Genomic DNA, 15733 nt, shown 5'->3' on the forward strand with positions numbered 1-15733 from the left:
CAGTAAATCAAAACAAACACACACACACACACACAAAACGGAGCCCAATATTGGTGAGGGGGATAAATTTTATATCATATCTTAATGTAGCATATGCTGTCGACGCCATAGAGGGACCAGTGACGTTTAATTCTTCTTATCTTGATCCCAACAAAAACTTCAGAAACCAGGGGAGGAAAACAGAAATTATTGTTGAAAGTGTTCGATACGGGTCGGGCACCTAAGACCGTCAGATTATAAATTCCCAGGCCCCTTTCGCGTTTGAGATCCATAGTGTTGCCCATGCTATTGGACCCCCTGCTGTGCTATCGTTGTCCCCAGAACCAAATTCAGTTCCAGTTTCTCAAACGAAGTCTGCATCTGCAGCAACCTCATATCGTAAGACACAGCTTGCCTTTCAATTCACTCCACGATATATTTTCAGAACGGATCTCCTGCACCGTCGGGACTGCTCAGTATCAACAAGAGCGTTTGCATCACTCACGAAATTATCCACCTTTATCACTATTTCACACCATATTCGGTCAAAATTTTCCCTGGGATGCTCTTTCCTCTCTGAGAACGCAGGACCCAAGAAAGGAATCGATGTTCACTTGCAGCAGGCAAAAGCTTTTTCCGGATACCTACATCGTTAGCTGTTAAACCCAAGTTGATTCCGACCCGTTTTCGTACTTGAATGATGGTGGAGACCTTATCACTTGGCCGGTTCCACCACCAGAGGCTCGATTTTAAGCGTTGGATCCCGGCATTCTTGACCTCGCACAAGACCCTTTTCACTTTTCTCTGGATCGTTGCATTTGCGTCTGTTTTTCTGTGGCAGAGGAACATAGTCGATGGCTTCTTTATATTCGGTCGGGTCCCGGTCAGGCCAATGCCGAAACTCCGACCCATAGTCTTCAATTTGACTGATTTTGGAGGGGTGGGTGATGGGGTTACTGTGAACACTGAGGCTTTCGAGAGAGCTGTTTCTGCTATCTCCAAGCTCGGGAGAAGAGGAGGCGGTCAGCTAAATGTGCCACCAGGTCGCTGGCTAACGGCTCCGTTCAATCTTACTAGTCACATGACTCTATTCCTGGCTGAAGATGCTGTCATACTTGGTATTCAGGTGGGTCATTCTGCATTGTTGTTATTTTGACGAGATTCTTCGATTCTAATTAATGTTGTGCATTTCGTTTGAATCGTGAAGTTTAAAGTTTAGTAATCACGCAACTATAACAATTCTTTTCTAGTAAGTTAATGATCAAGGATACATTTATAGCCAAGAAAAAAAGTAAAACACTAAGTCTGTCTTCTTGTTTTCCTTTTTGAACCTCATAAATCAAGAACTAGTAGTTGGAGAAACTATAAATTGTCAGAATTTATAAAATGTTTTTAGTCGTTCTGTTTGCTATGATCTTCTATAATTGCAAACTGGGAGCCTCACATCTCAGATATTCATGTTATGTCTGTGTTTTTATTTTTCAAACTAGGAAATTAGATCAGTTTCTTCTTCAATTACAAGGTCAAATCTCACCTTATATATAAATATCAAACTGTGGTAAAGCTTCATTATGCATAGGAAAGTGGTACAAGATTTACTGCTCATGGTGATTATTGATTAGGTGTGTGATAAGCTTGAAATTGTGTTGATGGCAAAATAGTATAATTCTGAAATAATATGTAGTCCTGTTTTATATATATATACACTGATGTATTCCATTCAAATTTTGTGCATGCCATAATTTTCTTATATTTGCTTGTTTGTGGAGCAAATTCTCACTGCAAAATTTTTGTTGATTGGGCTTTGGGGTTGTTGATTTGATTGCAAATCAAAGCATTGCCATCACCATTCCTGAATGGAGGTAGTTGATGAAAGATTTGTTTAGTTTGTGCTCTAACTTTGTACTCATTTTGAGTTAGTTATATATTATCCCTTTTCATTCAGGAAAAAAAAAAAAAAAAGGCATTGCCATGCTTGACAACTCAGTTTTGGCTAATGTACGAGACTGAGACTGGGCACTCCAACAATAAAAACTAATGAAACGTCTTCAGACATTGCAATTGATTCTGTTAGAATTTGACTAACCATGGTGCAACATAATTGCTTTGGGGTAGATTCAGATGTAAACTGTTTCAGATCCAAAGAACTATATTATTTTCATTAGGAAAGGGAAAAATGAAAAAAAGAGGAAATTATAAATGCAAATATCATTATTAAAGAATTTGACTCCCTTCTAGTTTAGGCTGCTGGAATCAATCTGGTTGTCTTGACGGCAGTTGTTTGGCACAATTTTTTATCATTACCTCGATATTGATGGATTTGGTTCAAAAAAATTTCTGTTAGTAATAAATTTTAACCTAATAACAGAGGGATGATAAATTTTGTGGCATGAACAAAAATTAAAAGTTTGATTTAACTGCAATGCAAATATGCAAGTACCTATATAGAAATCTTTATAGCAATAGCAAATGAAAGTAATATGATTTGCGAGCAATAAAGAGCACCAAGGTCTGTGTTCTATATTATCAATCTTTTGAATGCCTCTAAATTGGCTGAATTGTAGCTGACTGTTCTGACCTTATGCTGTACAAGGCTATAACCTTTTCGATCAAAGCTTTAAGTGGTAGAAATTGGTTTAAACTATCTTTTGCAAGAGTCACAAGTTGAACTTAATTTCTACAGAATTGTACTCAGATCATAGCATAACTGGTATGTTATTAATCAATTGCTGGGTCACTTGATCTCCCTATATTAGCTAAATTGTTGTTGTTTTCATAGTTGGCAACATAAGTGCCACATCAAACAAGACGCTAGATATGAGAAATTGGCTTGAAGTCTTTTCTATGGCTCAATATATCCTATGCCTTGTTAAATTTTGTCGTTTATCTCTTTGATAAGGGCCAATGTTTCTAATCCAGCTTCTCTTAGGTCAAGCTATCTTTTATAATGCTTATCATCAATCTCTCTTCATTCCCTCATAATTGAAGCTATCGCTTAAATTAGATTTATTTTGCTGTGTGATGACTGATAGGGTGAAAAGTACTGGCCGCTGATGCCTCCACTGCCTTCTTATGGGTATGGGAGGGAGCATCCTGGGCCTCGATATGGAAGTTTGATTCATGGCCAAAATCTTAAAGATGTTGTGATAACAGGTGAGGTTATTTTTGTTTCCAGTAACAAAATCATTGTCTTCTCTTCATGACAAAGGTCTTTACTTGGTATCTAATATCACTATATGCAAGTTGAAGTCTGTATCTACTGTTAGGGACAGAATCTTAATGTCATATTCTGAGACATCATTGGTTTGAGTTCTTTAAGATAAAGAAGACCAATTGTATTTAATTTTATGTATCTTGAAAATTTCCCTTCATGTTTGAGATCTGTTGTGTAGGTCATCAATGCAAGCTTGTAGCTTCTGAGGGTGGTCCACCTTCTCTATTAATTCTTTTCATGTTAAATCACTGAGTGAATGTAGTCAGCACTTGCTCGTTTTATGAACCAAGTGTGCTTCAACATTAATTGAGAATTCAGTTGCGCCAATATTTATTTTATTACCACAAAGCTTTATTTTAGTTCAGTCACCTTGTCCCACAAGCCACTCTAGACAATTCAAAAAGTAAGGAGGGCCTATATTTTTTTGGGTAAACTGTTAACTTATTATTCATTATACAACTAGATGAGGTTGTATTGTACAGCGCACTAAGAATAGGTAGGCAAGTCCTGAATGGGAAATTTAACCCCTTTTGTCGTTTCTTTCTGCTAGTGTTTATCTTCTAAGTTTCTCTAATTCTATGCTTCGGCTTATGACTGATGGACAGGGCATAATGGTACAATAAATGGACAGGGCCAAACATGGTGGAAAAAATATCGCCAGAAGCTTCTCAACCACACAAGAGGGCCACTTGTTCAGATCATGTGGTCAAGTGATATAGTGATAACTAACATAACTCTGCGTGACTCTCCTTTTTGGACCCTTCATCCATATGACTGCAAGAATGTAACAATAAAAAATGTTACAATTTTGGCTCCTGTATTTGAAGCTCCAAATACTGATGGCATTGATCCTGGTAAGTATCTTTTGCTGAGCGCCAAAACTTAATTTCTCATATTTTTATACATGATTTTCTGACTAGTGTATCCCTGACTTCAAGTTATAAGTTTAGATGGTAAGGGAGGGTAGTTTCATCTCAATGGTTGCCTACTAAACAAACTTAAACGATGCTTCATAAAAAGTAAGCGAAAAAACTGGGGGATTCATATATAACTTATGGTAGGTTATGTGTTTGTGCTCCATCATATGCACAATCTACTTTTGTTGACCGAGTAGACTAGTTCTCTTGATGAAGTCATTGAATACCAGCTGAATTTTCTATGTAATGGGAGTATGTTTAGTGAGGCAGAATGAGATTAAGTGTTATCTATCTGTAGGCATGTATAAGGAGTTAGGTGTATAGAAATTATGTCTTCTTGTCTGGGATTGGTTAACTTTAGATCCTAGTAATTGATTTTAATTTCAAGTCAGTATTGTTAATCTGTGAACTGTGAAATGTGGTTTTTTGGTTGTGCACTAACAAGATGGACTTAAAATGATGCCTGACATGTGAATTCTGTTCTGCTTAGTTGGCATGGTTGTCAATTATCATTACATGACACAAAAAGGCCATCTGGATACAATCTGAGAAATGGTCTATCAGTTTGCTTTTGACTGAAATGTTCATTGGTGTTAGATTTTCATGTGATGAATTTAACAAGCCCCACTTTCTGTGATAAAAATAGATTCTTGTGAGGATATGCTGATAGAGGACTGTTACATTAGCGTGGGGGATGATGCAATCGCTATAAAAAGTGGCTGGGATCAGTATGGAATTGCCTATGGAAGACCTTCCACCAATGTAATCATCCGGAACCTTGTTGTTCGCTCTATGGTCAGGTAAACCATAACTCAACCCACTTGTAACTTATGCTTGCTTTTTTTATTATCTTATTATATTTTGTCTAGGATCAGACTCTTATACATCTATGAACATTAATCTAAATAAATTAATCTTCCTTTACCCTAAGAGACATTAACTTTCCCAAGTGCGTCTCATCATGCTCACGCCTGCTCCTGCTCCCAGCTGCGTGCGGCAGTTTTTGTCTGAATTATTTACTTGTGGCCTTAATGTAAATACCGTTAGAAATATCAGAAAATTAGGCCCCCCATCCCATCTTGTACATTTTTCAAGAATACACGCACGTAACATGTACCTGTTTGAGATGCGACTATAGGATACTGCAGTAAGGAGGGTTTTCTGCCCGGCTAAACGCATCCACCAGCGTGCAGTGATGCTTTCATATCTTAATTAACCAATACCTTGAATGAATTGTCAAATGATAAATTTATGGATTTGCCTTGAATGAAATGCAACAGTGCTGGAATCTCAATAGGCAGTGAGATGTCTGGGGGTGTGTCCAAGGTGACAGTGGAGAACGTCCTCGTGTGGCAATCCAGACGTGCTGTGAGGATCAAGACAGCCCCAGGAAGAGGTGGTTTTGTTCGCGAAATAACCTATCGGAATCTAACATTTGACAATGTCCGTGTGGGTATTGTTATCAAGACAGACTACAATGAACACCCAGATGCAGGATATGACCCACAGGCACTTCCAGTGCTGAAAGACATAAGCTTCACAACTATCCATGGCCAGGGAGTTCGTGTGCCGGTTCGGATTCATGGTAGTGAAGAAATACCAGTAAGGAATGTAACGTTCCAGGATTTTTCGGTTGGGACAACCTACAAGAAGAAGCGCATCTTCCAGTGTGCTTTTGTCCAAGGTCGTGTAATAGGAGCCATATTTCCTGCTCCCTGTGAGAACCTTGACCGTTACAATGAGCAAGGAGAGTTGGTGAAGCGTTCTGTCTCCCAGAATGTAACAGACATAGACTACGATATATGAAGTAACGTCTGGTTCACAACTTCCCCTATTTTGTTTCCATCAATGGGGCTTCAATGTATGTCATCACTTTTCTGGGAATTGGAGCAGTTTAAGTTCTCTCTCCCCCTCCTTCTGCAATTTCATTTCTTGCTCCATTTAATAGATGCTTTCTAATGTGATGGAGTTGTATATAAGAAAATTTTTCTTCTGCTCATATGATCATTTACGGGATAACATATGCACAGACGTCAAATCCCTGGGAGGGTTTATTACGTTTCTTGATGTTGTTCTTCTTTGATGTCATTTTTTACGCTCGAGAAATAAGTTCACGCCATGAGCTGTTAATTCCTATTGTATTAGTAGGACTGCATCATTCCTTTTTTTTTTTTTGTTTTTTGGCATTCTCATGCTTCTGCACTCGTAAATATATAATATATTGTAACGAGTGCAATTATTAATGCTTCGTTTTCCAAATTCCATATAACGGGAGACTTAGACTAATCATTCTCAAGATCTGAAGGCGTGCTCTGTAAGAAACGACCGGTAGCATTATTCTCAACGGAAAAATTGTACATCAATTTTTAGTCCCGGTAATAAAATAATCAATCAACATTTCACAAATCATAAATTGTACATCCGGAGTATAATAAAATTTACATATATAAAAAATATGTTCCCTCCTCTTCCTGTTAGAAATGTTTATTTTGGTCTTACACGTAGAAACTTAATTTATTTATGTTCTTCATTTAATATTTTTTTCCTTGCAATATCTTCATTAATTTCAGTTTTTCTCACTTTCTCGTTTCTCACATTTAATACTCTCATTAAAATATGAATATTTTAGGATAAATGATGCAAATTTTTTACACAAAATAATGACAAATAATTAAGTTAACCAATTTTTTAAACTTTCATAAATTAATAAACTATAGTATCTTACACTTAAGAGAGGGAAGACAGTAATAGTATGCCCTTGTCATAGTAATTCTGAAAGTAAAGTGTAAAATACGTACTTGTTGGACTGTTTGACATGGTCTCTCATTTCTGCGTGTTAGTGCTTGAATTGTGAAATGTCAGCAGTAGACCAGACCTAACTACAACAATATTTGCACGTGCCTAATTAGCTGTTCGGCATCTCTACACCGTTTAATGATTAAATTATTGACAGGATTTATAATTTGAAGAAAATTAATTTTTTAATCTTTTAATTTTTAAGTCACTTGTAACTCAGTCATTTAATTATGACTCGTTGTGATTAAATCCTTCAACTATGACTCGCCTATAACTCAATCCTTCAACTTTTGAATTACTTATAAATTAGTTCCTTAACTTTTTTTAATTTTTTCCATGTTAGCTTATATCTCATATCAATAAGTAAATGGAGAGTATTTTAAAATAATATATGAGCATTTTTTATCCTTCTTATTTGATAAGATTTTTTTAAAAAAATTAAAAAATAAGGGCTGAGTTATAGATAAATCAAAAGTTGAGAGATTGAGTCGTAATGAATTATAGTTGAGGGACTGAATTACAAGTAAGTTAAAAGTTGAAGAATTAAATGATCAATTTTTCCTATAATTTATATATTAATGTTAATAAATTAATAAATAAAATTAATAATTTAATAATTAATATTATTATTTGCAATTAAATAGTTAATTTCAAGTCTTGTGTGAGTATTAACAAGTCAAATCATATAATTTATAACTCATATTAATAAATTAATAAGTGAAATAAAAAATTAATAACTAATAATTTTGCATCTTAAATAAAATTAATAAGTAAAGTGTTCTTTAATTTTTTTATTATTGGAATTATTTTTACTTTAATTTTTTTAAATTGAATTAAAATTTTAAATTTTATTAAGACTCATTAATAATTAAATTACATTTAAAATGTTTAATTAAAATTCTTTCAAGATTAAAATCTTTGCATCTCCTGCAGATCTCCAAAGAGATGCTTGTGTAGGTCTGCCAGGCAGCCTCAGCAAGTCAGCATCTCTTACAACAACCATTATGTCTGTTACTGTTGATTGAAAACCTGAAAAGATTTCAAAAAGAAAAAAGATGGGACAGGTGAGATTTTTTTTTTGACCTGAAGAACAGACAGGTGAGATTTATGACTTGATAAATTTACCTTGTATTAGTGTTATTTTTCTCATTGGTTCAGAAATGTAAAGAAGGTGAGCTTAAGCTTAGCTCATTTATCTAAAACTCTTAGTCAATCAAATCATAATTAAAGGGTGGAAAGTTTTCAGACGTCCTTCTTCAAGCTAGAGACGTAATTTGTTTTCATGATCCGGGGTCAACAAGAGCGACTTGCACGTTTTTTTATAGGGAAAATCACATCCACGGACCTGAAGAAACCAATTTACAACTGAGGACTAATTAATTTTGAATTTACACAGCAATCTCAAAAGTTTTAACTGTAATTAATTTTGATTAGGAAAATACGAAAATGTCCCTCTAATAGAAAGGAAATGAAGCATGGAACTTTTCATTCTGGAAAAAAAAAAAAACAACAACTCCCAATTTCATTTTAAGTAGAAATAAATCAATGTGCTAGAATTCTTGATTTAAGAAAATGTTTAAGTATTCAAAATTAATGGACAACTCACCATTTCCAAAAAAAAAAAACAATTAACTGTTATGTAAATAACAAGTCTACATTCATTTATACATTGATACAGATATTATTATCACACTTTAAAATGTCATATAATATTCATTCTAGTGGACAAGTTCCATTACATTGAGAACGAGTTAATATTGATATATAAACAACATCAATTCCACCTAATTTTATAATAATACTTGTCATGGTAGAAATAAGTACTCTCATAAAATTTTTCATCCGTTTATATTATATTATATTGCTGCACACACATATACAAGAGGCATATACAAAAGGTGATAACTCATTTCAAAAAAAAAAAATACTATAATGGGTTATTTGTATATAAAAGTTGCACCCTTAGCCACACACTTGGCAATGACTTTGTCCTCATGATTCTTCCAAAATTTGTATGCAAACTTGTTAGCAAAGCTATATTTGTATAATGCTTTTCTGAAAGCCATTGCATAAAGGAATGTCTTTCTTATACCAATAAGCAAATTCTCCATTTTGTTGCATTCACTCTTGGTATTAGAGCTAAAATACTTTTCACAACTAAACTTTACTCAATAAAGGATGTTGCCACGGTTTTAAAATGGAGATGGTAAGTTTAACATATCAAATTCCCATCTAATTTCACTAGTGGAGAGTGCTTCATAAATTCTTTTGGTATTATCTATGTTGCATTCAAATAATTAAGGCTCAATATTAAATGTAAAAGGCTTAGATCAATAAAATTGATTTTTAAAATTAACTCTTATTACTTACTCTTAAGGATAGTCATTTAATGATGACTGTGTAATGTCAATTTCCCTTACACCAACATAAACATGACCACTGTTTCCATTGAACTCAATAAGTTGTACAACTCTTGCATCATCTACAAGATCTATCATTATGGTTGTGGAAGTTTCAATATTATCTATAAACTTTAGGTTCATCTCTTTAATTTCAAGATACACTTCAGCAAACATCAATCTTCTAAATTCATCATATGTCACACCCTCTGTTATTATTTTAGCAATTACATTCCCTCCATCATATTTGACATTGTCTTCACTCGTCTTTTCATGAACTCCCCCATAATAGATAAAATAAAATAATTTCTTTACACTATTACTTGCCATTTATCATGTTACTTTGTAATCATTTCAAACAAATTTTACTCTATTTTTGAGTTTATAATTGCAATTATAATATCAACAATATATTACTATTTTAACAACATAAGGTTCAACAATTCTAGATTTCAACTAAGTTTTACTCTATTTTCTAATACAATTACAATTCTAATATCACCCATATATCATTATTATTTTATAAAAAAATAGTTTGTTACTTCTAGACTTTTCTTCCTAGGCTATCCAACAGATTGAAAAGAAAAATATAATCAAATCAAAAAATAACAACTACACTCTGCATTTTAACAATAATATATTATTGTATTGATCACACAATATTTCACATCAGAACAGAATGTTGTGATTGCCAAGATAAATCCACATTAAATGAGATAGATTAATGCTATCGAATACCATTATTATGCACCTACTATTGCTAACTGTATATGCCAAATCCTTCATTACCTTGTTCTTACATTAAACATGTTTTTTAGTGGCAAAAATAATATACAATGAAATTAAGAATGTCAAAACTAATATCAGTCAGGGCTAAATCATTTACCTTGATGATACTATAAGCTTTAGATTCAATTACTTAGCTATTGAAGTAACTCAATGACAAGCTTATGATATCAAGAAAACAAAACTGAATACAAGTTAGTTAAAAGAAAGAATGCAAAATCAGTTCACTAAGAAAGATGAGGAAGGAGGAAGGAATTTATAATTTTTAACTTACTAGCTCACGCTAGCTGAACCTTTGAATGTTTTCATGTGAATGACAGCTTATCTTGTGAGTTCCATGCTTCGTTTCATTTTTATTAGGGGAGCATTTTCATATTTTCTCGGTCAAAATTAATTACAATTAAGGCCTTTGGATTGCAGCGTAAATTCAGAATTAATTTATCATTAATTGTGAATATGTTTCTCTGGGGGTCATTGATTGTAATTTTTCCTTTTTTATATCCTAGATGATGAATCTCGCATGACTATTTACATCCTACTTGGCCAAGAAATGAATTTTAATTTTAATTTTCTTTTTCTTTAAAAAAAATCGTTATTTCTTTAAATTTTTGATAATAACATTATTTTTTATGTATAAGATTATTTTTTCTTAGTTTTATTACTTTTTAGTGCTTGACTATATATCGAATAAGATTGTTTCTAATTAAAAAAAACCTATGCTCTCTTTATTTAAAAATATAAATTATTTTTAATCAAATCTTACCCCAATAAAATAGTTATTTGTCTTTAAACTAACCATATCTTTTCATATTTACTCCTATTTAATAAGGTATTTCACTCTAGAAAAATATAAAGTAACATATTCAATATGGGATACTTTTGAAAAAAAAAAGGTAATAATGACACCTTAAAAGATTTAAAATGTCTTACATTTTTAACATCAAACTCCTCAAAAAATGTCTTACATTTTTTAACGAAGAGAGTAAGCAATAAAAAAAGGGTTAAGGTGTAATTTTTTCCCAAACCTATTTTCAAATGAGCAATGTTGTCCCTAAACTCCTGACCGCGGTAATGTTATCCCTATCATTTAAACGTTCGTTGATTGTAGTTAGTAGGAACCACTTTTCATTTATTAATGTGCAATTTTACGCCTACACTATTCTCAAATAAGCAATGTCCCCTTAAACTAATTAAATCAGAGCAATATTTTTCCTACCATTTAAAAATTATAAACATCCATTAACTAGAGAGAGATAATGAGAAATACACCTTACAATAGTGTTATTCCATTCATATCCTTTCCAACATTCAATATTTATGTAAAAATATTTATCTATGTCATGATATTTTTCACTAACATTTCAACGAGTTATGAACTATACATTGATAAAAAATTTAATTTTTGTATTATTTTTTTTCCAATGACAAATATAACAATAGTTAATATATAAATTCACATTGACAATACTATAAAAGGAGCTCTTGATCCAATAAAAAACATATAAACAATATTCTAAGGGTAAAAAGTTTGCTTCTTATCGTTTAAGTGGGTTAGCCTACAAAATTATGATAAATAAACATATTATCTTATATGCATTATAAAAAAAAAAAGCCTAATACATAAACTATGTGGTTACCCAAAAATCAATTTAGCAACTGAAATGCCACAATCCAGTTAAAATCATAACTTGATTCAATATTAACAAGAGAGATAATGAAAAGTAGGTTTCACTAATTACAAGTAACAGACGTTTTTTATTTTTAAACTGTAGGGGAAACATTACTCCTCTAAGAATAATTCATGTGCAAAATTACACCATAACCTTAGAAAAAGTAAGTCCTACTAACTACAGTTAATAGACGTTTAAACAGCAAGGACAACATTGCTATAATAAATAATTTAAAAATAATATTACTTTTTCAAAAATAATTTATAAATAAAATTGTATATTAACCCTAAAAAAATCATGTGTAGATGTATACCCACGCAAAGTCAACTATATATAAAAAGAAGTACATGTATAAGAGACTGTGTGGATGAACTTGTCCTGGGTGTCTCATTACTTGTCATTGTTCAAATACCTAATTTTACTATAATACCCTCAAAGCTACCCAGGGTCCATTGTCGATCAAACTCGCTTCCATTTTCGTTAGGATGCACCGTACGATCACTGCTGATAGTACAGGACCACCCAGATAAAATAATTTTTTTCCCATTAATTTAGGTTTTGGAGTGTATTTTAAAAGTAAAATCTTATATAAATCAACTTTATATGAGAAAATGGTACGGTTAATTCAAACCGGAAAAATCCGGTTTAGAAAAAGCACAAAGACACTATTAATTTTAATAAAAATATATATGAATAAGAGATTGCACGAGAGATAAAATATTTTTTAAATATATTCCTTCTGTCTAAAAATGTAAAATATTTTTTAAAAATTGAATGTTAAAAATATAAAATATTTTTAATCTTTTAAGGTATAATCGTTGCTTTTAAAAAAAAGCTCCTATTAATAATAACTTTATATTTATTATAGAATATTTAATAGAGGTAAATATGAAAAGATATGATTAGGTTGAAAATAAGTAACTGCTTTATTAAAATGTAAGATTCGATTAAAAATGCTTTACCTTTTTTAACGAAGGGAGTAACACATTTAATAATGACAAATTAATTTTTTTTTCTTTTTAAAACAACATCAATAATTTAGTTGCATTTCTTTAATCTCGATAAAATAATTAGAAATGACTTGTAATTTGTAAATGAGATTTAGAGGAGTATCTTTCTTCCCCTTACTTCATATTTCATTTTCATATCGTGTTTGGTTTTCATTTTCATTGATCACCTCCTTTCCCTTCTATCATCACTTCCTCCCTCATGACTACGTATAATTAATATATTAGATTTAAATCCTTTGAAGTTAGGTCTAATGAATTTAGGTAGAGTTTTTCTTTTTAGTATTTTCACTCATTTTATAATTTTTTTGTAAAATATAAAATATTCTATCTCTTTTTTGAAAAAGGAAAGTCTGAAAAAATTATCAATCCCAACTTTAAATTATCTAAATCAGATTAATATAAGTTTCTCTTCTCTCCGGACGTGTTTTCTTCTACTCTCTTCCTGCCTTCAAATCTTCATTTTATTATTATGAAACAAAACATTACTATAGTGCTGGAAATTAAGAAAGGAAAAAAAAAAAAAAAAGGAAGCAAGAAAAGCTCAAAGATAGTCGTTGCGTTGTGAATGAAGTTGGGAGGATGATGGAGGGCAGGTTCGCTAGCACTGGCCTAGCCTTCACCTTCTCCTTCACTCGCATTTGTACTTTTATTAGTAATTAAACTCATATCTAAGTTTTGTTCTCTATTGCTGACCAAAAACAAAAAAACAAGTTATGTTCTCCATTTCTATTAATTATTAAATTTTAAATAAAATTATGAAATGTGAGCAAACATAAAGGTTGAAGTCCAAGTCTGTTTTTCTTTTGATAGATCGAAGAAGATCCAAGCCTTTTGAAGATATTAACTAGATTTTATATCCGAGTTGATGAATTCAAGAATGATCATATATCCTAGGTGATTTAATATGAGGCACTTAAAAAAAAAATAATAATTATATTTAAGAGATTCAAAATACTTTACATTTTTAACATCTAACTCTTTAAAAAATATCTTATATTTTTTAATAGAGAAAGTGTGTAATAAAAAAAGAATTAAGGTGTAATTTTGCTTTAAAACTATTTTCAGATGAGCAATATTGCCCCCAAACTTCTTGTCATAGCAATGTTACCCCTATTATTTAAACATTTGGTGATTGTAATTAGTAAGACCCACATTTTATTGATTAAGGTGCAATTTTGCACCTAAACTATTCTTAAATGAGCAATGTTTTATTAAACTAATTAAATCAGAGCAATGTTGCTCTTATCATTTAAAAATTATAAATGTCTATTAACTAGAGAAAGATAATAAAAAGTACTTCTTATACTAGTGTATTCTATTCACATCCTTTCTAACATTTAATATTCATGTAAAAGCATTTATCTATGTCATGATATTTTTCACCAACATTCCAACAAGTTATGAACTATACATTGAGAAAAAGCTTAATTTTTGAACTAATTTTTTTTCAGCAACAAACATGACAATAATTAAAATATAAATTCACGTTGACAATATTATAAGAGCAGCTCTTAGTCCAACTAAAAACATATAAATAACATTTTGAGGGTAAAAAATTTACTTCTTATCGTCTTAAGTAGATTAGCCTACAACATTAACTATCATAAATAAATATATTCTCTCATATGCATTATAAACGAAAAGGCCTAATACATAGACCATCATAAGGCGATTACCCAAAAATCAGTTTAGCAATTAGAATGCCACAATCCAGTGAAAATCTTAACCTGATTCAATGTTAACAAGAGAGATATGAAAAGTAGATTTCGCTAGCTACAACTAACAGACGTTTTTTATTTTTTAAACTATGAGAGAAACATTACTCATTTGAGAATAGTTCACATGCAAAATTGCATCTTAACCCCATGAAAAGTAGGTCTTAATAGGGCTGTGCAAAAGTCCTTTAGTCCAATGCAGTTCGGTCCAACCCAAGACAAATATGATCCTGTTCAGTTCAAATAAAAATTGGTCATTCAAGACCAAAAAGGCTAAACTCTTTCTTCAGATTGAGCTGGACAAGAGACCAAGCATTTAAATTACTTGGCCTGGTCGGTCCTATAAATTTATTCAATATAATTATTATTAATTTATTGATTATTATTACAATAAGTTAATTTATAATAATAATTAGTATTTTTTGTGTTTTACAAATCATGAATATTGAGCAAAATTTTAACATTGACCAATCTCAATTTTTTCTTTTTATTAGTGAAATTTATTATTAACTTAATGTAATAGACTTTAGACATGTTGAAAATTATTTAATATTGTTGAAAATTGTTTAATTTAAATAATTTGTATTTACCTGAAATACTTTTTCTATTGTTGAAAATTATTGTGAATTTATAACTGTTATTGTTGTGATAAATTTTATATAACTATAAGTAATTTTATTATATTAATTAAATTTATTATGTTGAAATAAATTGTCACCTCTCATGAATGAAAGAGGAAAAAAATGAGATGCTGGATAAGACCGAGAATAGTCTCCTAATTCTACTGGACCAGTCCGATCCTATTCATTTTCGGTTTATTCTAGAACTAGACCAAACTACGGTTGCTCAACTTAGTCCTTTTTATGAAAAGGATCAGATTTCAGGTTAGACTGATGTCCTATCGGGTCAGTTTTTTATACAACTTTAAGTCTTATTAATTAGAGTTAACGAACGTTTAAATAATACGAGAATAGTATTATAATAAGTAATTTAAAAATAATATTATTCTTTTAAAAATAGTTCATAGATACAATTATATATTAACCTTAAAAAGATCAGGTGTTGATGTATACCCACACAAAGTCAACTATGTATATAAAAAGTACATGTATAAGAGACTCCGTGGATGAACTTGTACCGGGCGTCTCAATACTTGTCATTGTTCAAACAGCTAATTTTACTATAATACCCTCAAAGCCACCCAGGGTCCATTGTCGATCAAACTCGCTTCGTTTTTAGTTACGATG

At 31.4% G+C, this 15733-nt stretch overlaps 1 protein-coding gene across 1 annotated transcript; it reads left to right on the plus strand.

The window, feature by feature from the left end:
* Positions 1–244: 244 nt before the first annotated feature.
* LOC129309200 (probable polygalacturonase) lies at positions 245–6240 on the plus strand. The gene is made up of 5 exons (XM_054950631.1): positions 245–1105; positions 3012–3132; positions 3799–4047; positions 4757–4910; positions 5391–6240. Exons 1-5 carry the CDS (start codon positions 677–679, stop codon positions 5914–5916), a joined length of 1479 nt encoding a protein of 492 aa, XP_054806606.1. The 5' UTR covers positions 245–676; the 3' UTR covers positions 5917–6240.
* Positions 6241–15733: the final 9493 nt, after the last annotated feature.

This window comes from Prosopis cineraria, unplaced genomic scaffold, assembly GCF_029017545.1.
Source record: "Prosopis cineraria cultivar Desert tree isolate PC_DT_omini unplaced genomic scaffold, ASM2901754v1 PC4, whole genome shotgun sequence".
NCBI classification, from domain to species: Eukaryota; Viridiplantae; Streptophyta; class Magnoliopsida; order Fabales; family Fabaceae; genus Prosopis; species Prosopis cineraria.

Coding starts and splice junctions, on each gene's coding strand:
- LOC129309200 (XM_054950631.1), top strand. CDS start 677: ATGATGGTGGAGACCTTATCACTTGGCCGGTTCCACCACCAGAGGCTC. Junction 3,133..3,798: donor TAAAGATGTTGTGATAACAG/GTGAGGTTATTT, acceptor ACTGATGGACAG/GGCATAATGGTACAATAAAT. Junction 4,048..4,756: donor TACTGATGGCATTGATCCTG/GTAAGTATCTTT, acceptor TGATAAAAATAG/ATTCTTGTGAGGATATGCTG.